Here is a 23,617-nt window from a genome sequence, read left to right on the forward strand (position 1 = left end):
ACTGTAAATCTTGTCTTTGCTAAATCCTATCTTCCATAAAACTATAAATCTTGTCAGTCATTCTGAGTGACATCAAGACCATAAATCCAATTAAGAGACCAACAAGCATTTTACTGTCAAAAGAATGATTGTACATTTAATCTCGGACCTTTTCTTAGTTGATTATAGCAAAGTCAATGCAGACTATTTTAGGATTGGCAATAAGACTTAAAGGTCACCTCAAATGCAAGAGCCCTGGTGAATTTTCAAAGCGCATACTTATTCTGCACTCACCCTGAGCTTTTGATGGTGAGGACACGGAGAATCTAAGTAAGACTCAGACACGCCGGCCCCCCATCCCTCACCTGGATCACACCTGACACTTGGTTACAGATAGACTTAAGCTCCTGGTTGTACTCATGTGTTTTACTATTTAATTTGATGAATGAAACAGATTTTGCTATTTTCAGGAAAACACATAAAACATAAACAACAAGTGAGCAATTGAAAGAGATTTTAGAACTACTTTTATAAAATTATGTGACTATATATACCTAATCCCTGCCTTCTGATGCAAAATGTTAGCTATATTATAAGTTTATTAAAGGCATGGACATTGGATGAAAGTATGCCCTTCTATAAAAACATCAGTGGGAAGTGGGTTTTATTGCTTACTACCATAATTGTTTTACTTCCCTAACAGTTTCCCCCAAGGTTATGTCCCTTCTACTAAAATCAGCTGTTTTCACCTATTAGAAAAACTCCTGGCAAATTATACCAAGCAGTAAACTGTCTAAAACATTTTCTTTCATTTTTGAGAGGAAAAAAAAATATTTCCACAGCTTGGTTGCAAATCAGAGAACAGAGGAACACACTTGCAATCTATAGGATGTTTCCAACATCATCCGTCCATGACCATGTTTCATGACAGAAGTGCTGAAGGCACAGGGCTCTGGTTCTCAGCGGATGTGCCATTTAGACAGGAAAAATCTGAGCAGGAAAATAAAGGCACCATCTGTTTTGACTTCAAAGCAGCTGTTCTGTCATTGTGATCTGCTTCACTGGAACGAGTTATTAAATTTATAATCCCAGATATATTTTCTCTTAATTAAACCAAATATGATAACCTCGGTGAAAGTTATCTCATCACTCCACGAAAAGTATGGCAAGAAATGTCAAGCTTATGCATGAAGTATGTAGACTAGAAGTTTACAAGGGTCATAAGCGAGATTCATTTTCTTAATTTTGGAATCTGATACTTATTTTTCCTTAAGAGACAATGCTTTAGACACACGTAGCCTCAATCCTCTGTTATCACCGCATAGTGATATTGCTGTAAAAGTCTATTTTCATGAAAACTTATATCAAATTGCATTGTATTTTAGTACAAAAATATACTTAGGGAGTTAAAAGCATAAAGTTTAATCTCAACTTGTTCCTACTTCTCTCTCGAACCAGGCATGGTAAAGATTGAGCCGGAATCAATACTCTTTTGCCTTGATTACAACCTTGAAATTCCACGACTCAGTAATTACTCTAAACCCCAACTTGGTTTCAGTTCAAAGATCTAGCGCTCCACCAACAAATGAGAATACGCTCAATAATATAACATGACTTTTGACAGAAAATACAGCTCAAAATTGGCCTGAATTAAAACTCTCTTGATTAGTCTTTTCTGTTTTCCACAGTAGGTTGTGAAGTCTGTATTTCATTCCCTCTAAAACATTAGGCATTTATGTTCCCACTACAGAGTCTTTTTTTCTATGTTCATAAACAAAAATAAGGAAAAAAAATCTCTCCTTATAGGTTATGTAGTCTTAGAATGCAACAGGATCTATAGTTGATCAACTTATGATCCTAAAGTATTTTGTTTCAATCTTCCAGCTTAAAAATGTGTTTAAAAAAAAAAAAAAAAAGAACTTCTGTGTCAAAGCCTTTTCAGTTGGTTGCAAACTAGTTTATGTCACAAACTCTTAGGAGAAAATTGGGAGCAAAAAGGCAATTTATCAAATTGAATCATGAAATTAAATCACTGCTTTCTGCCATGAAATCTACAACATCAAAAAAGTGTGTGTTATATTGTTAACTCAAGGTTTTCCTGAATGCATTTCATAGCCAATTCTACATAGTTAATGTTTTTAGGCAGCTAAGGATTGTCTCAATTTAAATTTTCTGTACATTTTTATCTTAAAACATTTCTCCTTTCTAAAATGTACCTAAAGATTTTTGCTGTGACTTGGGAAAGGGATCTGGCTTCCAGAGAGGAGACAGCAAAGGTCGCAAATATATGATTATGTCTGGGAGTCACAGTTCCCCTGCTTGGAGGGGTGTATTGCTCAAGGGTCATCGTATGTAAGTTCCTCTTATGTGTCGATTTGAGTGGGAGACAGCCTGCTTAGACAGTGGGTCACACCTAAATTCTGAGTTTGTATGTAAAGGAGCATTTGGAAGAAATGTGTACTTGGATTGAACTCAGGAATGCATCTGGTCTTCCCACTATGGGTAGCCACCTTGCACTCCTGGAGAGATCAGATAGAACAAAAATGTGGGGCAAAGAATTTCCTCTCTCTGCTTGATATTTACTCCTGGCCTTGGCTACTAACTCTCCTTGTTATCCACTTTGGATTCGGAACAGGACATTCCCAGCCAGCCCCATAATCCTCAGATCTTTCAATGGAACTGAAATGAATCATTGTCTCTCCTACTTATCCAGTGTGCAGACAGCAGATCATCAAACGTCTTGGTCTCTGTAACACATAAACCATCTCCTATAGTTATGTTCCTCTGATGCACACACACACACACACATACAAACCAGCACACCATATTTATTCTGTGTCTGCAAAACCTTGAGAAATAGAGAATATTCAGTCAGTAGACATGGAACTTCTGAATCCCCAATTATCCCCACTTAACATTATCCTTAATTGACTTTCAAGCACAAGTAAAAGTTTTGTTGTGTCTCATCAAGTTGTGGCCATGTGACAAAGTAACAGTCTTTGAAAGAAGGGATTTTGACTGCAATGCAATTCCTACTTGTCAAATAAGTATAATTTCCATGAGTTTTAAAGTTGATAAAAATAGATCTTTAGAAATTATACTGATTTTACGAGGTAGGGGTTGTAGATTATAGAAAACATACACCTACTGCAGAAAAACTGCATCTTGCTTTAAACCAAGTCCAGCTCTTTCCACGCACAACAGCTTCAGTGTTTTCAGTTCCAGACAATTCATTTTGCATAAGAAAGCCAAGCCTCCCCTGGAACCTAAGTTTCATCAGGGTTCCAGTCCTTGGTTCCGAAGGTGAGAACAAGCCTGAAGTAATACAGGGGTGATGATTGCACTGTACTGTAAAGCAGAGAGAAACAGATTGCATCAAAGCCTGACTGGAGAGACCAGTGTGATGAAGACATCTAGCTGCCTTGAGCTTCGGAGGGTGAACGTGCAAATCAGAGAGTGAGCCGTGCGTGAGGCTTCTACAGAGTGACCCAAACATCTTATCAAGATGGGCAGAAGTACATATGACTCCAAGTGAGAAAACACGGTTATGCCTGGGTGCAGGAAGGAATGAAGGGTGGATAACCGGTTAATGCACAGATGCTCCCCGGTAAGTGGACGGATGCCGGAGTCACGGTGTGTAAAGAATCCCTTCCCAGGGGCTCTCACTGTCCTGCTTCAATCAAAGCTCCAGAGAAGTGTGGTAAAGGCCCCGTGGGCTGTAAATCTCTCCCATCTCTGAACCTCCTCCCTGCTCCATTAACTGACTGCAAGGTTTATGCCCATCCTTACCTTTCCTGCTCTGTTTCAGCATCTCTAAAGTGACAGTGCTGAAAAAACAAAACCAAACAAACAAAAAATAATAAACTGTGTCATGAAATTTGAAAGAAAATAGAATAATATTTGTAAAGAGTCCAGTATGTGGGCTACACCAATAAAGATTTTTATGGTTTTGCTTCATTTTTAAAAATAAATGCTTCTGTTACTGTTGCTATTATCCTGCCCTGATAATAAGTTGGCCATGTATGCTTATTTCCTTGCATTAATGACTGGAAATATTATATTTTAGCATCATCGTGTACTTATTTCTCTCATCCATTTTACACTACTGGAATTTAGAGTATAGTTCAATGTCTTCAGGTTTAACTGATATATGTTTATTCTCAGCTGAACTGATTGACTTTGGGGTAATTTGTCTGCAGGACAATTCTATAGGTAACTTTGGACTTAATTCTACATTTCGTGCCGCTGGTTCATAAGAGTGACTGCAGACCTACAGCGTGGGAGTCACAGTGGGTTGTCTGTATTATTGGAAGCTCTGAAAGGTTGGGTATCACTGCTATGGACTATCCTGGAAATGTAATATTCTGACAGAAGAATGAACTGGTCGAAATTGTCTTGGCCTTTTCTTGAGTCTCCTGGCAATTGTAACATTCAGAACTAGGAAGAAAGGACCCAAGACACCCAGGCTTTGTTCCTTATCTACCCTGGAATCAGGGCGCCCTTCAAAGCTTTGCCTGACATTGCACATGGCTTCTAAGTTAAATAAATGGAGATGGAGGAGGGGAAGCAGTTTCCCATTCATGGTGTAAAGAAGACTGGGCAGTCAGGATTCCTTCTGTTCCCCATGGCTTTCTTGAGCTTTGGAAGGCCAGCCCCCAAATGATTCATGACTTTTTTCCATGCTGCCCAAGCAATATTACTTAGCAATTGTAAGTAGGTTTCATCTTAAAATGTTAGAAAAGCCAATAGGTAACTAGTACTTGATGGAAATAGTAAGTATCCCAGGGCTGAGAGCCTATGAGGATATAAATTTCTATTCCTGGCATTTGTCATAATGAAGATTTCCACAACTCTATGCAGAGAGTCCTTTCTTTGGACTGGGATTTAATGAACACGTCATGGTACAGTAAAAAAATTAAGTTTTATTTGCTCTCTGCTCTATTGTAATTTTATCAGTGTAGTACAGTAGTGTGGGTTCTTAATCCTAGTCTGGCCTATGTAACAGTTGTTATGTAATTGAAGTTAATGTTGATCTGTATCTCATTGTATGCCTTCTCTCAAAATGGATTAAGATAGGGACAAAAAAAGTGGGGAGGGAGGAGGAGGGATGGGAAAAGGAAGGGAGAGGTTTTTCACATCTGTCGCTACTGGTAAACACTCTTAACTATCATTCAGAAATTTATTGAAATATAAGCAAATCAGTCTTCCTCTGTACAAATGCAATGCTTTTGCATACTTTTCTGTATATGTTTGTTTCGTTTACACAGAAAATCGGAGGTCACAACTGATTTCTATGGAAGAGAGGACTTCAGATTGATGCTCGAATAAAACCACAGACATAAACATTTGCTTCAGTCATTTTCAGGTCTGTGTCCTTTTCCTGTTGATAACAGTTCTATTTCCACACTGTTCCGTTCTGTTTGGTCACACACTATTGGATTTTGGAATAGAGAGTGGGTCGCTTTTTTTTTTTTTTTCAAAGCAGCATTTATTGAATTCTCTTCCTAGTGATTTCAAAGCATCCTGATGGCCATGATTCCATCTGATTTCCTTTTGTAGGAGAACGCGGGCCAATATCACAAAATTTCCCAAATTCTCTAAAATTAAAGATTCTACAGATTAGGAATGTTTTATGCTGTTAGGATATTTTAAATTCACATAGACATTTGACTTCTAAACTCAGAGGATAAGCTGAAGAAGTAAGGAAACTGGATAAGAAAAGCAAAGCATTTATAATGGGTTTGAGACCACAATTTACTGTATCTCTGAGTTAATGGAAGATAGTAAAAATCCATCTCATTTCTGCACTGCGGTATCTTCATGTTGAAAGACTGTTTCAACTAAAATACCTCTGAACTGCATACTGAAACTCTGTCTCAAAAATTAATTAATTAACCAATTAATTAAAATAGAATCATAAATGAATGAAATTCCAAGGAAACTAAGTCATTAGAATTGAACAAATTCCAGGATCTTTACAGAAATGACCCAGTGAAGGTGTATCTTGGATAAAATGCTAAACTCCTTCTCAAGACTTTTCTAAGAGAGCAAAATATTGTCTTTCTCTAATGTTCTCACACTGTAATAGGGATTCTGAAAATCTCATACTTCCTCTATTTCATTTTTTCCATAGTCTTAAGCACAAAATTTTATAAATATATAAAAACAATAAAATGTCAGAGAAGAAATCTTTCATAGAAAACTTGTCTTTCTTCCTAATACTGAATTCAATTTTATAAATCTTCACAGAAGGCAGACTGCATTTCCAGTGATGTTTAGGATTCTCTAAAACTGAACACTCAGCTGGAATAAAGTATCTCAGAATCTGAGGAGTTGTCAAATTCCTGTCGTATAGACCTAGTGGCCTGAAACACAATTATAATCAAGATATGAAGCAAAATCTCTGGAAAAATACGATGCGACCATGGAAGCAAACTAATTTATGAAACCATCTCTTATAAGCTAGCTTTAAATTAAGAGCAGATACTGTGGAAACTACACAGCCCTAATAAATGTGTATAAAAATACACTATCACCTTTGAATATGTCAATCACCACTTAAACTTCTCAAAATCCTATTAAGGACAGTCAGCCACTGTGCTTGCTAAGAAATTTTAGCAGTTTCTTTGAAATTAGTTTCAAGAAGGAAGATGTTCCTCATTAAACATTTATAAAACAAATAAAACATTCATATATCTTTATTTTGTGTTAAACCATAAGTATAGATTGTTAAAAAGGGAAAATAGGGGCTGGGGATTTAGCTCAGCGGCATAAGTGCCTGCCTTGCAAGCAGGCAGTCATGAGTTCGATCCCTGGTACCAATAAAAATGAAAAAGAAAAAAAAAAAAAAAAAAAAAGAAAAAAGAAAAAAAATATATATATGGAAAATAGGCCCTTAACATTTTTTAAATTAAATATCTTCAACAATTAAAATAAAATGAGAAAATGCTAGATGTTAGATTCAAGATGGAGCTTATATTCTGATTTCCTCATTTGGTAGCTAACCCCTTGAACCAAGAATCTTACATGATTTCACCTTTAGCTAAGTTATTTAACTTATTAATTAAATGAAATAATATAAATATCTAATACAATAGTGCCACCTAATCAGTCACAGCCTTATTTGTCAGAAATTGTTTTACTTATTAAGAAAATATTTTAAAATTAACATTTTCCACTCTATCTCTGTTAGTTCTATCACAATATTCCCATTTCACTTTCCATTCTGTAGGTAATAGATCAAAAGTGTTAAGGGAGTACCTTAGGTTTGCAAACAGTTTCTAGAATATGTCATTTTAAAAATCAATTAAGAAAAGTAATTGTAATTTTACAGGCTAGATTCTATTTTCTCAGTGATAATCCTGGCAGAGTTTTATTATCATTACCTAGAAAACAAAGATTTTTCTTCAGGCACAACAAGAAAATAACTCTGTGTAGTGACACAGCCCTTTCTCACTATGTCAAGACTAAACTCTCATTGAATTATTTGACATCTGATAAATTTATTTTAAATAGATGCTTATGCATATTTATTAGGGCTATTTAGCTTCCACAGTATTTGCTCTTAATTTAAAGCTAGCTTATAAGGAATGGTCTCATAAATTTGTTTGCTTTCATGATCATACCATAGATGTTTAAGCAGATAGAAAACAAATAACAGGTATTCTCAAATATATTAAAGCATAGCAGTAATGTGAAAGATACCCTATTGAAGTGCTACATGTCATGGAGTCATTTACTTACATGTGAGGAAAATAAAAATGAAATGGAATAAATAATAAAATTTTCACATAAAAGGGAATAGTCAGGTATAGTATTTTTAATCTTAATAAAAATCCTGCAAGGTGGTAATTGCATTTTGAAACAAGATTTCATATAGACATTTCAACATGGAAGATAAGAATTAAAAGTCACTGTATTCAAAATACAAATAATGTAGACATCAAAGTAAAGACAGGTATTAGAAAATGGGAGGGGGGTGGATCTTCTGCAAATGGGAAAGTGAATTAGAGGTGGAGGGAGAGGAGAGGGAATGGAAGACAGCAGAAGGGAAAGAATGGAAGGTGTCCCATTAGTGGACCGAATTCCCATGGTGGACGTAATCATGTACACTAAACATAAATTGTAAAAATGTATCGCATGAATGTGAAATGGAAAAACAATCACTATTTTTATCTGTGATAATTAAAAAAACATAATAAAAGATACAGTAAAGAAGTTCTCAAACCAGGAAAAATTACACAGATAGCCCTGGAGTATATAATCTAATGCAAATCCTTTGCTACCTTGAGTATTCACATAATTTTACATGCACAGCTATTCCCATTCTGAACCCACACAAGACCTGGCGGCAGCCTATAAAAATGGTTTTATATGTTTCACCTTCATTTTTATATCTCAGTGGTCAGTGAAAACAGCCAATGCTGAGTACCTGAATTTTTTAACCTTAATTTGTTAATGTTCACTCCAAGACTGAGATTGGTTATCTGCCAATTCAGCTAAAACCATCAAAAGGAAAAAAAATACATAAGTAATTTTTAGCAATCCTTGTATAATGACATAACTAGTTACATGGGATATTGAGGTTCACATCCAGATCAGTCTTTGCCTTAGGTTGGTTTTTTCCCTTAGATTGAACTTTCCTTTGGAAATTGGATTTAGCAGGAATGAGTGAATCCTTATAAAAGGTTAAAAAATGATAGAACACAGAAGTTCAGGAGTCAGGTTTAGGGGAGCTCTGGACATACTCTGTGCCCCTGAGACACACCTGGTGGAAGGGTGTCCCACATGTGTAGCCATCTACCAGTCAGACACATGGTCCTTGAATTCTGGGAGGATTACACATGATTATATCTACCATTTTATTTTCATATGTTTATACATTTCTGTTTTATTTCTGAATTTATTTCCCTTAGCAACAATCTTAGGATTCTTAGATTATTATAGTTATGATACTACTATTCTAACATCAGCAATGTTTGTTTTATTTGTTTTCTATTTTTAACTGATAATCACTACCACCTTTCAGTAATCCAGTGCAAAGATCTAGGCTTGCTTTTGTTTTGGCTTGCAGCATACTTTTTTCAGGACTCAAAGAGTTTTACTACTCCTTCTATGCTGAGCACAGTGGGGCACACCTGTTACCCCATCTACTTGGGAGGTTGAGGCAGGAGAATTGCTGTGCGTACAAAGACAGCCTGGACTACATAATAGGACCTTGTCTCAAAATACAAAATGAAAAAAAAAATCTAAATGTTTCTTCTATAGTTAAAATTTTTAAAATGAACATTTCAATTGAGATATATATTCATATATATTTCTATAAAATTCATTTTAGATGTACATTTTATATGTGGATACATTTACACAGATTTGTTGACTCATATCCTGATAAAATTGTTCTACTTAATATACTGTAAATTAAAAATGCATGTAATGTACAATTTGCCAAACAGCAGAATTTAGGCTAAGCTCACCTCATCTCAGAACATTTTGATCACCTCATAATCGTGAAACATATCTAACACAAAGCCTACCTTAAAACAAAGCACATTTACTATCTCATATAATTTCTTGAATGCTATCCTGAGGAGAAAAACAGCATGGTTGTACAGGTGCTCCACATGGATACACAGTTAACACATAATTAAGGTGCATTTTCAGCTGAATGATTTATCGCTCAGGCTGCACTTTGAAATTGAAAAAAATGCTAACTAAACCATGCACAGGACTCCCTGTGTACAAATTTACATTAGAGAGAAGAAGAATTTACATTGGAAACTGTATCTCCTGGCCATGAAAGTGAAACACAGCCCTGTGTACACTCTTGTACATGGAGAACCAACCAGCCTTGACTTCTCTGTATCCTGATTGGTTTCTAAGAGAGACAAATGAGTCTGGATCCTACTTGAGGTACCATAATTTGAGATTTTCTAATGTCTATGAAAAAAATGAATCTTATCCAATTGAAGGGGTAAGGATTAGAGACACATAGGTTTAAGATGTGTGCAAAGCAAATATAGAACCCAAAACCACAGCTGACAAAAATGTATAAACCATCACCTAGACTCAGACTTCTTCACTTCTGCCTGGCTCTCAGTCTCCTCTCCTCCTCTCACACAGGACACCTTTGAGCCTGCCTTTGAGAAGGAGGTGACCCAGAGTAGCAGTCTCTGCACTTTCCTCTCTTGCATGCATTGCCCAGGAGAACACTGCGGGCAACACACCCTCCACCCTCGCCGTGTGTCCTCCAGCTGATTGTGAACCCTGGCAACTCTGAGGCTTGAAACGGAAGGCAGTTTGGGAGTTTGGGCCATACAGTGATCATCTCAAGCAGTCCCCTCAGTTATGAGATTATCACTCATTGCTGGGCAAGTTGTTGTGGAGATGTAGGGTGGTGTAGCAAAATTACTTTTAAGAAAAGGTGATAATAGGTAACAATGCATCTCTCCCACACGAGGTCCACTTCCACACAGGGATGTATTTAAAGATTATCTTATTGTAACGCCACTGGAGTTAAAATAGTATGCAGAGGACGTGGGTAAGTTATTAAAGTTTCAGTTCCAATTCCTCTGTGAAGCAAGATATGACACAGGAAGCACTGTAGTGATTTGGGAGTTGAAGCTAACAGTAGTGGCTATCTAAAATCCTGTTTTCTTTTTTATAATTTTAAAAAGCAATGCAGAATAAAAATGGCAGAAATGCTACAGAATTTCAAAAATAATAGGAAATTAACACTAATTAATACATTGTATATTAAAAATATTATATATTGCTACCTTAGGAGTATTCAGGTTACAAGATTTAGGCAGGAAAAGAAAAATGATCAAACAACCAAACAATGAAAACACAGACTTTTCTTTTATATGAACTAACATGGATTAGTAGTATAGTTATCTATCTTGTATACACACACACACACACCCCTATATAAATACCTTTTCCCTGCTTCCTTCTCTCCTTTCTCCTATACCAGTTGTTCTTTCTTTTTGAGAAATTTCTTTTCCTTTCATTATTACATTATTTACATTTTGGATCTTATTACTTTCAGTTTTGTTTTATTTTTTCCACAAGGGAAACAATATGGTATTGACAAATGTGTTTGATTTATTTCACCTATGAGTATGGTCTCAAGTTGCCTCTGTTTACCTGTAAAAACCTCAAGCTTAATGGAGAAATAAAAATAAAAATCCTGCTTTCAATGACATGTCCCCAGGAGCTGGAAAATACCTACGTGTAATATGTGTATGTACTAAAATTGCACATATTATGGTATCTACTGTATATGTCTTCTGTGTATGGTGCGCAACACGGATTACATAGGTATGCATGTATGTATGTACACTCTAGGTCTATAATTTGTAAGTAAAATCGTGCTTTTGCTAATTAACTTTGTGATGAATGTGTCAGTCTGGTTGAATGTGAACTAGAGTCGTAACTCCAGGACATCGCAGTGCCACCTTGTGCTGATCACTGGAAGTGCAGTTCCAGGAAAAGCTTGTAAACTTAAGGGAACCCTGGGCTGCTGCGATCACTACCGTGAGCTATTATTATTATTACTAGGACAAATTTCTCAAGGCAAACTGACCACAAATGGTGGATCTAATCCTTTTCAGATCTGTAAGAAAAACGTTACGCTGCGTACAATGAGGGGGGCACGCAGACACCCCCGAGAACTCCCCCCACCGCAGGGATCCGTGGGTGTAAATAACAGAGCTCTCTTTCCTACCAATCCCCAGTAGTTTCCACAGCTCTTTTATTTCTGAGTTACTCCCAGATGTCCACGTATTACAAAATTTCACTCTGACCTTCATTGTCTCAGAAAACTGACTTTGAGGCTATTGCCTATAAAATCATGAGTGTAAATTCCATCTTTATTAGATGCTAATTTGGTGACCTTCGATTTATTAACTTCTCAAATCCTTAACACCTTAATCTATAAAGAGGTTTCATGAAGTACTTAAACACATTCAACAGAGTAGCTCTACATAAATTAATAGTACAATCATTACAGGCGGAAAAATGCAATAACCTTTAGCTACTGTTCTAAATTATTTTAATGATTAGGTTTTGAGTTTTGGCAGCTGCGTGAGCCACCCAGAATCACACAGGTAGCAGGAACTGCGCTGTAATCTGCACAAACGTGCTTTCTGCACTTCCCAGAAGTAACACTGGGAAGACAGCAGGAACCAGGCGATAGAGGACCGGAATACACCCGCATTTTTACAAAACACCTCTCGAATACAAAAACAATTCTCATAAGATACGACCATTTTCCTTTTACAACAGAAATGAAAGAAAATAAGTGATTTGCTCGAAATGTACAGAAAGCACTCGGTCATTTTCAGTTGAGATATTCAAGGATAGCTGAGAGGGCGTCACAATTTTCCTTCCTTTCTTCGTTAATTACTGATTTTCTGGCTTCCTATTTATTTAAGGAGCAGCATGCATATAAAGGCAGACCCCCAAATGACCAGACCTCCTGCTGAAGCACAGGGACTGGAAGCACAGGCTCTGCTGGGGTTTGGGTTACAGGTGGCTCCACTGCCTGGCGGTCCCTGGATTTGGATGAGTGACCTGAACTCTGTGCGCCCCGCTGACAGCTGACAGCTGTCAGCCAGGAGACATCTCAGAAATGTGTTGTGAGGGTTAAAGTGGTCGAAGATAAGTATTGCATAGCTGCTATGATGTAGCCTAATACTATGTTTTTCTACTTTAGAGGTGTTTCTCCAGGCAGGAAGAACATTGAAGAATTAGAGATCCTTAGAGATGCTGTACTTTCTATTTAATCTGGAAAAGATATCTTCCAACATTGCTTTCTATATCCTGAAGAAAAAAAAAAAAAAAAAAAAAAAAAAAAAAAAAAAAAACCTAAAGGGAGGTGATGGAAACTTTGTTTTTACCAAGCAAAAAATATTGCTTCCATTTGGTCCAAAAGCTCAGGTTTCTTGGACCAATGAAAAGGCACAAGCTGTTCTGTGACCTCACATGCGGGGCGTGGTTTTAATGCTGCTTTGTTATTAAATGTGGTGTTACGAAAGCTGGGGCTCAGGAAGAGGAGCTAGGTTTCCATTTCACTAGGGCACTTGCCCTATGTGTATTCTGACAGTCCTGCACCCCCTGACGAATCCGTGCAAAATCGGCTATGTCATGTAATCTGTGTCCACCATGTGTGCATGTCCTCGGCTCTTTGCAGTAAGTGACATGAGGCAGGGGATGGCTTTCAGGGAACTTGACAAATAAGTGGAATTCAGTGCCAAGCAAGACATTCACTTAATACTCATATAATAATCATATAATACTCATTTATATGCCGGAAAAGTTGGTGCGATATTTTTGTTTGCCAAATTCCCACTTTCTGACTTCACAGACAATTTCCTGTTGAATACATTGCTAAAAAGAAGTCAAAGTATTCTAGATTCTCTATAGTTGTCAGACACGAGAACACTGGTTTGCAAGTATTTATACACATATAAAACCTCTCGTGTTCTCCATCAGAATAAGCATCCATGGGCCTTTGTGACTCTAGTCTGATCTGTCCAGCAGAAGACCTAGAACCTGTCTCTGTCAGGACACACTAGGATATTCTCAACAGACGTTTGGGGGTATATTTGAGAAACACCTCTCCAAGGATGCACACATTTTCTATGTGGGAATGATGCACTTAGCCAACAAAATTTGGATTGATAATAAAGATTTAATCTGGGTGTTTTTCAGACTATAGAATGTCTTCCATTTGTTTTAAGAATTCTATGTCCTGTCTCCTGAAAACATACACTCTTTTCCCTACCTGGTTTACTTCGCCATACTATTTATGTGATAGGTTTTTCCTGTGTGCTTAAGATAGATTAGTGTCTATAAGCAGCAGTATAGTTTTAACTATGAAGCCATATTCAGAATGATAGTGTGAGATTTCATCACTTTCTACTTGGGGAATATTGGCAGTTATTTAATGTGTGAAATTAAACTTCAGGTACCCTTAGGGATGAAACAGTGCATAAATGTATTTTTAAAACACGGGATTAAGTGAGAGAAACTAAACACATTTCCAGGAACATGTTTAGTCCTACGCATGTTGGTTGAAACTATGCTTTTATTCTATAAATGACCATCTGGATGGGGAATGTTTTTTTTTTTTTTTTCTCACTCTCACCATCATTCTCCAGGCCCGTAGCACTGGGAGAGCTCCTGTGCCCTGGATTCTCCCTTCCCTGCCTATGCAAGCCCATCTCCTGGGCCGTTTTCCCTGGCCATGATCAACCCTACCCAGTTGTGGAAGAGCAGAGTCAAAGGGCTCAGGCCCTGTGTGTGCCAAGAACTTGCCAATGTTTATGATGTCCTAAATTACAATGTGTCACCTAGGTTTGCACTTTGGTGTCAGAATTAAACAATGCATCCTTCTTAAAGTTATTAATGTAATATTTTGGGAATGCAATTTCAGTAAACTATATTTTTAATTTTTAATCTTATTAACACAACTGGAAGTTTCCAGATCCGAAATGGATGGAGTGAGGCTACTTTCTTGTTTTCATTCTTCTGGATAAAAACAGAAGTTTTCATTATAGTCGGTAACAGGGATGGGTTTGGATATTAGTGCATGGGCTTCCAGATGTGGCCCAAGGATCTGCATGAACTTCAAGAAAAACTGTCACATCTACTAACTTATTCCATCTCTAATAAAAAAGGGAGTAGGAACGGCCTCTGAAAACGTCTCCTTCAATGACTGTGATGTTCCTCCACCAATGTGAAATGAGTTGTTATGAAGAATTGCTTTTCCAATCTTCACCCACACTCTGGCAGGAGGGTAAGACCTATGTAATTATTGCAAGCATACAGGAATAGAAATACATGCAATAACATTTCATTGAGCTAAACATTATTCTTCATATACATTAATTTAATTAAACCTTTCAAGAAATGTATGAGGCCAGCACTGTTATCCATTCCTTGCTGAAGAGAAAAATGTGTTGAGGGGATATTACATGATATTTCTAAGATCGTGTAATTCCAGGTCTCTGCTTGATTGTATAATCATAGGTTTTAACTCTATGTAAGGGGGCAAACATCTTTGGTAACCTTCAGCCTCTTTCTCTCCCTCCATACTATTAATTGTCTACTCATCAGTAGGAGTTTTTTAGATACTAGAGGCATGGTTTGAATCTGAGTATGAAAGGAAGGAAATTATGAATTCACATACTCTTGAGAGTAGATAGATGTTATAGGAGGTGATATCTTCATAGCAGATGTGAAATGAATCTGCGTTCAAATTCATCAATTTCTCAATTCAGTTGCAAGAATAGTTTGGAAGGACAATAAGTTATTGTACACTTTCTTTCACTTTGTTGTATAATCAAGAGTGAATGAGGAAAAAAGATAGTGTAGATCAAGGGGCAAGTGTCTATAACTTTACTTACTTATCTGTCAACATGGAATAGAATTTAGAGTACATCACTTAACTCTTAGTTGTTCTCCAAAATGTATTAGGTCCCATGAGTGAGCAATGTTTCCAGTCTTTAGGGAAGATATCCATGTTTTCCTTCCCCGATCGGCATTTTAACAGAAAATAAACCATAATTTTACAATTTTGGTTATACAAATCTACAACTTTAAATTAATAAAAGACATAATTTTATTTTCAATAAAATTATTAAATTGCTGGTTAATTGTCCAAAGAATCCTATAGGAAACTGATAGATTAAATTGCAACCTATATGTGACAAAATTAAAATACCTTAGCATTTACTAGTACCATGTGGTGCAGCTGTTTGTCACACAGCAAAACACAACTCCAGTGTTCTTGAGAGGAAGCAAGGCTCATAAATTGAGGGCTTAAATAGCATATGTGACTTCCTAACTTTTCTCTCCAGAACTTTAAAATATAAAAATGAGTTTTCTGCCATCATAATGGCCCTAAATTTTGAATAGCATTTATATTTCTTAGATGAGATATTTAAATCGCTGTCTACTGGGAAACCTAGCCAAGGAAAACATTTGGAATACATAGAGATAAGAGAAAATATAAGACCACTGGACTCAAAAGATAAAACTATAAATTGAGAGATATGAGTAAGTGCAGAGATGTACGAACCACACAAAATGTAATGTTGTCTTACACTCAAGCTGGATTCAAAAGCATTTAGGAACTCATCTTTCCAAGATAGTAACTTTATAGTGAGCAATTTCGGTACAGATTTAACAGGTAAGGAATATATGAGCAGGAACTACATTTACAGGGAATAGTTTCAGTAAATAAATCTCAAGAGTAGCAAAAATAACGCTGCATAACTGAAAGGTCAACTGGAAGCATTTTGGATATGTCATTTGAAAGGCAAATGGTGTGTGATGCAGAGAACTCATTAATAACTCTGCTATTGACTGGGAAAATGAATCTAGAATCATTTTTAGGGCACCTCAGGTTTCAAAAATCATCTTAATCCCAGTTGGCAAACTGTGTTGAGTTCCTCACTGCTGGAACTGCCTTTGTCTAGAGCCTGGTGTTCTATCAAGATTGTAAGTGATCAGGGAATTTGTTCTAAAATTATTTTATACCTCATGGTAATGATACTAATTCTGCATGCACTGTGAGGTCTCATGCTTTGTGGATGCTTCCTGATAGAAAAGATGTATCACAGGATAGAGCAAGGAGATTGTTGTTGTTGAAAGTTTCATGTTCTAATGCTCATTTATATTGTGGCCTTAGATAAATCTTAGTCAGCCTGAGCCTCAATTTTTCCACTTCTGAAATGTAGGCCTTTGGACTAGAACACAACCTTGTATTCACAGCATGTCTCCTAATAGTAGACTCTTTAAAGCACACTTAAAGAGATTAAAACACTTGAAAGCAACCCCATCAATCAGACATCAGTGCAGTAGGTCACCCCCCACGGTATAATGACACCTAGTTTACAAAGGCATTTCCCGAGCACACTGATTGTCTGTTTGACCTTCAGCTTGTGTCTGAGTACAGCGGTTCAGTTTTCAACATTTCTGTGTCTTCTATCATCATGAAGAAATTTCTAACAAGTCTAAATAAACATTCCTTTCGCTCTGAGGAAGACTTTACATGATTCACATCACGTACTTCCTCTCCGCCATAAGCAGCACTTGTTCCCTGGCCTCCTGAGTTGGCCCAGGTCACAGGCAACACATGTACACACAGTCATGAACATGAGTGGGGACAACAAGTGCATATTTTTATGGGACAGCCAGCATCCCATGGCATAGTGGTGAAAAGTTCATAGCATCATATGTCAAGGAGTTGGAAGCAGAGGATCACTAAAGTTGTTGGACCAATTACCTTAGTAACAGCTCCCCTTTATACAGCGGTGCATGCCTGCGATATAGCTCACTGACACGGCACCAGCTGGGCAACCATGAGGTTCTGAGTCCAACTCTCAGAATCAAAAAAAAAAAAAAAAAAAAAAAAAGCAAGGAACATATGATGATTTTTGAGACATAAAATACACAGGCTTCTAAATCAGTGGCTGCTCAAATCATTTCCTATAGTAGAAAACTGTATTCTACATTTTCTTTCCTGAAATTTGCTAAAGATTTTTATACTTAGGAATCAATACTAGAGGGTGAAACCAATAAAGAAATGGAAAGCAAGGTAAAAAAAAGTCCTTTAATCAGTTCTCTGTGTAGCAATAAAATAATTTTTATATATTCATTGACACCTGTGCTCATGGCTTTGATCTGGAATGATTTATACAGTGTAAATGTAATTGCCTCTTAAATAGGAACGCAAGTAGCTAAATATACACTTTTGTGCTAAATCACACTCTATGTGATTAAGTTAAATATCTCTGCACTTCATGACCTTCACTAAAATGTAGGGCAATGTCCAGGATCTATGCCACCAAATGCTACAAGGAAGAACTGGCCAAGGTATCCGGTCACCTTCATTGTATTCCTGGTCACTCTTCTGCCTGTCTTTTCTTTCTTTTTCTTTTTAAAATTATGACTGTGCTTTCGTTAATTTGGTTTCATTCTATCAATTTGCATTCAATTTCCTCTCTATTTATCTATGTCCTGGCCAATCAAAGATTCAAAGCTTTCTTGAAAATAACACAGTCATACTGGCCCAGAGCCACCCCTGTTGAGTATTTATTGTGTTCCACAAAATATGCTAAACTTTTTCCATAAATTGACTCATTCAGTCTTTAAAACAACCTTATGATGTTGGTTCTATGAGTCATATTGTCTGATCTATGGAAAACCTGGTGTAAGAGAACAAAAAATTCCTCTACCCTTTTACGGTAACAATTGTAAAATGATATTGATACTGACTTTGATATGGTACTCATCTTTAAATTAGAATCCATTGAGCATAGTTGGCTCTGCTCACTCTTTGCTCTTTTCACACTTAGAACTGTGTGGTTGTTACCAAGCTTTCGTCTTATCCATCATTTGTTCATATGTCTGGCTCTGGAGAGATGTGTTTGTAAGTAATCTATATCATTTGTTGTCTTCAAGTCTCAGGTAATAACTGACCGGTCTCTGGTACACTCCTTGTGTAATGATGGAAATAGCACTGACATCTCTAAAGAGAGGAAGTTAAAGTCACACAGACGTTTTAATTCTTTAGCGGAAAAAAAGTATAATTATAAGCAGTGTTAATTTAATCAGATTAAAGTTACATAAATGATTCAGTCCAGTGTAAAGATATTATTGTGAAAAATTCTCTAGAAGTCCCTCAAAAATAGCCACACACCATGTCTCCAAGCACATATGAGAAAATATCTTAGTATACTTCTCAGTGATTTCAGCGATTTTTGCCTTCTGGTTAAAAAGTCAAGCTCTTACTGTTAATCACATGGAATTTCGCTTAGGAAAATTGCACAACCAACACATAAATGTCTGAAATTGCCCTATCATCAGACATAGAGGTACTTTAATCTCCAAAGATAATCCTCAAATAAGTCATTTTAACAACCAAAGCACTATGGGAAGTGGACATATTAGGTCTAGAATTGTAACTTCTAGCATCACAATATTTGTACTCCATATTTATTGTGCAAGACATTTCTCTAAATATTTACATAGAATGCTATGAACAAGATCTAGATAGCATCACAGATGCCATAGACTTACTGTGCAGAACGTAGGGGAAACCTTCTTTTACCAGTCTGTTTCAGGGAGATGAAAACAAAACTATTTTCTACATCGAATGTATTTCCATTCATATACTTTGTGTGTGACCCTGGATGTGGCGACACATACCTTTGAACCTAGCTACTCAGGAGGCTAAGGCAGGAGGGCAGTGTGTCTGAGGTCCTCCAGGTCATACAGTAAAACTTTGTCTCAAAAAACAAAACAAGAAAACACCCGAGTAAGATTGAACACTTACCATGTGTTTACTCTGATTCTCACCCTTTCCCAAACTTTATCCTCAATCCATAAGAGCCCAAATATCTTTAACACTCAGCATCACCCAAAAATACCACTCGGGGAGACAGCTGAGCACCTCCCGCTGGGAGGACTTTCACATACCACCTGTGCAAAGTTCTTGTTTGAAAGCGAAGCACCAGAAGTCAGTAGACCGGTATTCCGCCATGTCTCTCCCCTTGTCATGCATTCAAAATTTAATGATCCAAGTCATCCAGAGGGTCAGCACAGCACAGAGGAACACAGAGGACTGAAGCACAAGCCTCCTTGAGCTCTCCATGGGTCCCCTTTCTCCAGGATTCTAAATAATTCTCCACCCAGCATTCCTCTCAGCACTTCCGTTACTCTTCTGAAGTGAATTACTGGCTGCTTCAAAATAGAAATTTAATACTTCTGCAAAATGAGGCTGTGTGAAAAGTACATTCGCCCCACTCTGAAGCTATTAAACCAACACATTTGTTTGCTTTCTTTGACGGCAGTTATTTGTGAAGAGGTTAAATGAGCCCCTGCATTAGCTACATTATTCATATCATTAGCTTGAACTTCTTGGGTTTGTATGCACTTTCTAAGCAAGAGAGACAATATGCCAGGAAACCAAACAGTTCTTGCTGTTTCTGTGGTGTTTGCAAGAAAAATAAAGAGAAAATGGCTATTGTTGAAGGTGAACATAAAGTGGCTTTAATGGGAAAGGTACTGACTTTGTTCACACTGATGAAATTACGGGATTTCTTTGTATTTCCATGTCTAAAGTTGCTGCAGAATAGGTAGGGAGGAGGAACAAACAGAAGGCAGTTCTAAAATCCATATTTAGAATGTCTTCAACTTATCATTGCAACGAGAATGAACAGGTCTCTCACTTCAGCACTGGCTTCAATGAACTTCTTGCTTTACTTTAAAGCAGAAACGAACCCTAGAACTATTGGGGAAAAAAATAGCACACATTTTTTTGCACCAAGGGTCTCTGCCTCACTTTCTCAACACCTGAGAAGGCAAGTAACAGTTAGGGCTGTGACAAAGCATAAAGGAGAACTGGCATTACCCAACCTTTGGTAATGCGCTCAATATTGTCTGAGTGTAGCAAAGGCCGTGTGCTTCCCACCCAGGACCTCTGATTAAGAAACTAAATTGAAGGAAATCTCGTGCTAGAAGCTGCCTATCACATGTGGCTGTACTGACTACACCTTCATCCCAGCAGGGCAATAATCTCACACCTCCGCGTGCAACTGCCCCCACAGAGCTCTTCAGTTGGTGCTCCAATCTGGACACTGCTCACCTGCCTGCGAGAACTGTTTAACAGCACAAAGATGAGAGCCTTCTGGTAACATTCTCTTCCTGCCAAGTGACATGTTGCTAAGTACCACATTCATTTTCAGTGTGCTCAGTCCCAAGGTAATCTGAGTATCTAGCAGAATGAGTTACTACAGAATAACCACACCATCCCAAGTGACACTGTTCACGAAAATTTTATTTTTTTTCAAGCCCATCATGCTTTTTTTGGATAAACTTTAAAGATCCATCTTAGTTTTCTCATATAACCAACATTGAAAAAGTTTCACATCTAAAATAAAGCTATGTTTCACTATTTGAATTTTTGAAGTACATATGTTGGCTTTTGTTAAATAAATAATTTTTCCACAGAAATCAATACTTTCAAAAAGAGGGCCAAGATGATCATTGTATTATATAAATAACAAAGCTTTGGAAGGTAGAAACTGAAATTTCCAGCTGCTTAAATCATAGTATCTTTCAAAAGCAAACATACCTTTGGGACTTCAGAGAGTGGCACACTTTTTGAAATCACTTTAGTCTTTGTTTCCAAGTCTTAAATATTTGCTCTTCTTTGGATATGTTGACTGCCATGATTTTAGGCATACAAATTTTGAAAATTTTCTTTCTCTTGAGGATTTCATAAGTAAATACTAAACCAGAGCGTGAGAGTGAAAGGCAAGGACTCTAAGAATATGTCTGAGGCATTATCTGTACCAGTGAAGACAGAGCTCAACACATCTATTTCGGAGGGCTTGATTTGGAACCAGCTATGATAATAAGAAGAAGCACTGACTTTCTTAAAAACCACGTGCGTTTATAAAACAAAGTAGCAAGGGAATCGCAGGGTAAACAAAACTCAAATTCTATTGTAATCTGCAAAAGTTACCTGTGCTACCTGAACAAAATGAAGACTAAATCCATTATTTGGGCTCAATGAAAAGGAAAGTTTGGCGTGGACATGAGAAATGGACAGAAGAATGATACCATGTAGGTTTCTAAGAGGTAACAAGGTTTATCTTTTGCTATGTCAGGATTGCATATAACCCTATAGCTCGCCTTTATTTTTCCATCAGATGTACAACTGTACAATGTTTCCATTCATTGAGATTTGAAAGAATCCCCATCCTGTGTGGGTTATTTTATTTTCGAGGAGCCAAGGGAAAGAAGTTACTGCCAGTATGATGCTAAGGTCAAGCCAAATAAAGACAGCCTGGGCAACAAAACAGTCCACTCTTGTGGAAGCAGAGAGCCAAGCCATCACCAACTGTGGGATTTGATCCATAAAACCAAGTCACAAAACTCTTCTCAATCACTGCATTTTAACTCCCCCTGAAAATAGCTGCTCTGTGCCCAGGCTTGCAGTCACATCCTGGCCAGGCAGTCAGCACAGTACCTGATTGTTTGGGACCAGGGACTCTACACCCAGCACTCCCAGTGACTTCTAACTTCTCACCTATTCACAACAGAACCCAGTGAAAACACCTATCAGGAGCCCACTCCAGACACCAAAACAAGTCACTGCAGGCGTCCCGGAACTTTTGTGCAAGTCTTTAGCTCTTTCTAGCATCTTCTACGCTCTCTGATTCTCCCTAGCTTAACACCAGGGCCCCTCGGGAAAGGTGGGGAGCTCTGTAGCTATGAAAACCACTCCAAGGGAAAGACACTGCCTGCTGACAATTCCCTTTTTGTGTCTGCACTTCCTTTCTGTATTTTGTTCTGTCACTGCGTGTTTTCTGTCCACTCCTTTTAGGGCTAGAAGGGAGAATAAAAATGTCTTTTCCTTTCAAAGCGAAGCTCTTGGCCCCTTCTTGGAGCATACGGAGGACTTTCTTCAAGGACCTGGCTTAACTGGAGTCGCTGCTCCCCCAGCATCCCCAACCCCATTCGCTCGGCACCCTGCGCCAGGGGCGCGCAGTCCCGGACCCTCGCCGCTGCCCGGTGACCCTCAGGGACCGGGTCACGCCGCTCCCCGGACTCACCTGGTGCTGAGGACCAGCGCGGGGAGCAGAGGCAGTAAGTAGTGCACTGGGCTGAATTTCATGCTGTCGCCGGCCGGGGTCCTCCTTCCCCGCTACTGGCCTGCTCCCGTTCCTGGCGCGCCTCGGCGTCGGGCTCTGTCTCCGGCGGCAGCGATGAGCCCTGTCCAGCGGCGGGTGGACCCAGCCGGCCCGCGGAGGAGCGCCTGGTCTGGGGCGGCGCTGGCGGGCGGGCGCGGGAGTAGCTCGGGAGTGATGATGTCACCGCGATGTCCCCGCGGGCGGGGCGGGGCGGAGGGCGGGGGTCTGCGGCCAGCGGTCAGTGGTCTGCGGCCAGCGGTCGATGGTCAGCGGTCAGTGGTCAGGGGCCATCGGTCAGCGGGGCTCCCGGAGCTGCAGCGCGAGAGGACATCAAGGTCCTAGGCAGGTGTGCCTCGTACCTGACGGACCCCAATTCCGGGCCGGGAGGCGCCGAGCGCGCACGGGGAACATCGTCCCCACCGGTGCCTGGGACAAGGCCAGGAGACGCCGGCCACAGGGACGGGTCGGACCCCGAGGAAGCCCTCGGATGCGTGTGGGCTCCCAGGATTTCTAATCGTCAGATCGGATTCCACAGCCCCGGCCCAAGAACTTGCAGCTGGAGACCCAAGTAGTGCACCTGAAAGCGACCTTATCCCCAGGTGAGCCGCGTCCGGGGGCAGCCCAGAAAACGCATCTGAGCGCACAGCAGTGAACTCCGGGCTGTGGGGGCAGGCTCAGGGCTGGGCTGTGCGCTCCCGTAGTTTCTGCCTGTTTAGGATGAGCATCCAGTACTTAACAGGCTTCCCTGAGAAAACGTGAATTAGCAAACCTGAAAAAACGCAAATGGAATGTGAAACGCCCTTTGACAGAAGCAGTTGTGGAAAACCGGATCTTGGCACTGGGCGTAGGAACACTCAGCTCGGAATCTTTACACACACAGGTACTGCTCCAGTGCTGAGGCATGTGTAACTCCTTAGGCTTAAAGT

General features: G+C 38.8%; 1 protein-coding gene and 1 long non-coding RNA gene across 19 annotated transcripts in view; one reads left to right on the top strand and one right to left on the bottom strand.

Annotated features, from left to right (window-relative positions):
* The window catches only part of LOC100726918 (leucine zipper protein 2), a 433,952-nt gene extending 411,047 nt beyond the window's left edge, over positions 1–22,905 (bottom strand). For all 5 annotated transcript variants that reach the window (XM_063256769.1, XM_063256771.1, XM_063256768.1 and 2 more), the window contains exon 1: positions 22,614–22,905. Coding sequence is in view for 4 of the 5 variants with exons in the window: in XM_063256771.1 (XP_063112841.1) it covers positions 22,614–22,675 (62 nt within the window). In the remaining variant the exon portion in view is untranslated. The remainder of the gene's footprint in view (positions 1–22,613) is intronic.
* Positions 21,909–23,617, top strand: part of LOC101788399 (uncharacterized) — a 91,183-nt gene continuing 89,474 nt past the window's right edge. For 7 of the 14 annotated variants that reach the window (XR_010049915.1, XR_010049913.1, XR_010049918.1 and 4 more), the window contains exon 1: positions 23,150–23,290. This is a non-coding gene — a long non-coding RNA (uncharacterized LOC101788399). Of the gene's footprint in view, positions 23,291–23,617 lie in introns of all 14 variants that reach the window. The other 7 variants (XR_010049922.1, XR_010049910.1, XR_010049923.1 and 4 more) reach the window with 6 other exon arrangements.

Source organism: Cavia porcellus, unplaced genomic scaffold (assembly GCF_034190915.1).
Source record: "Cavia porcellus strain 051 isolate PalLab524CR breed Dunkin Hartley unplaced genomic scaffold, mCavPor4.1 scaffold_9, whole genome shotgun sequence".
Classification (NCBI taxonomy): domain Eukaryota; kingdom Metazoa; phylum Chordata; class Mammalia; order Rodentia; family Caviidae; genus Cavia; species Cavia porcellus.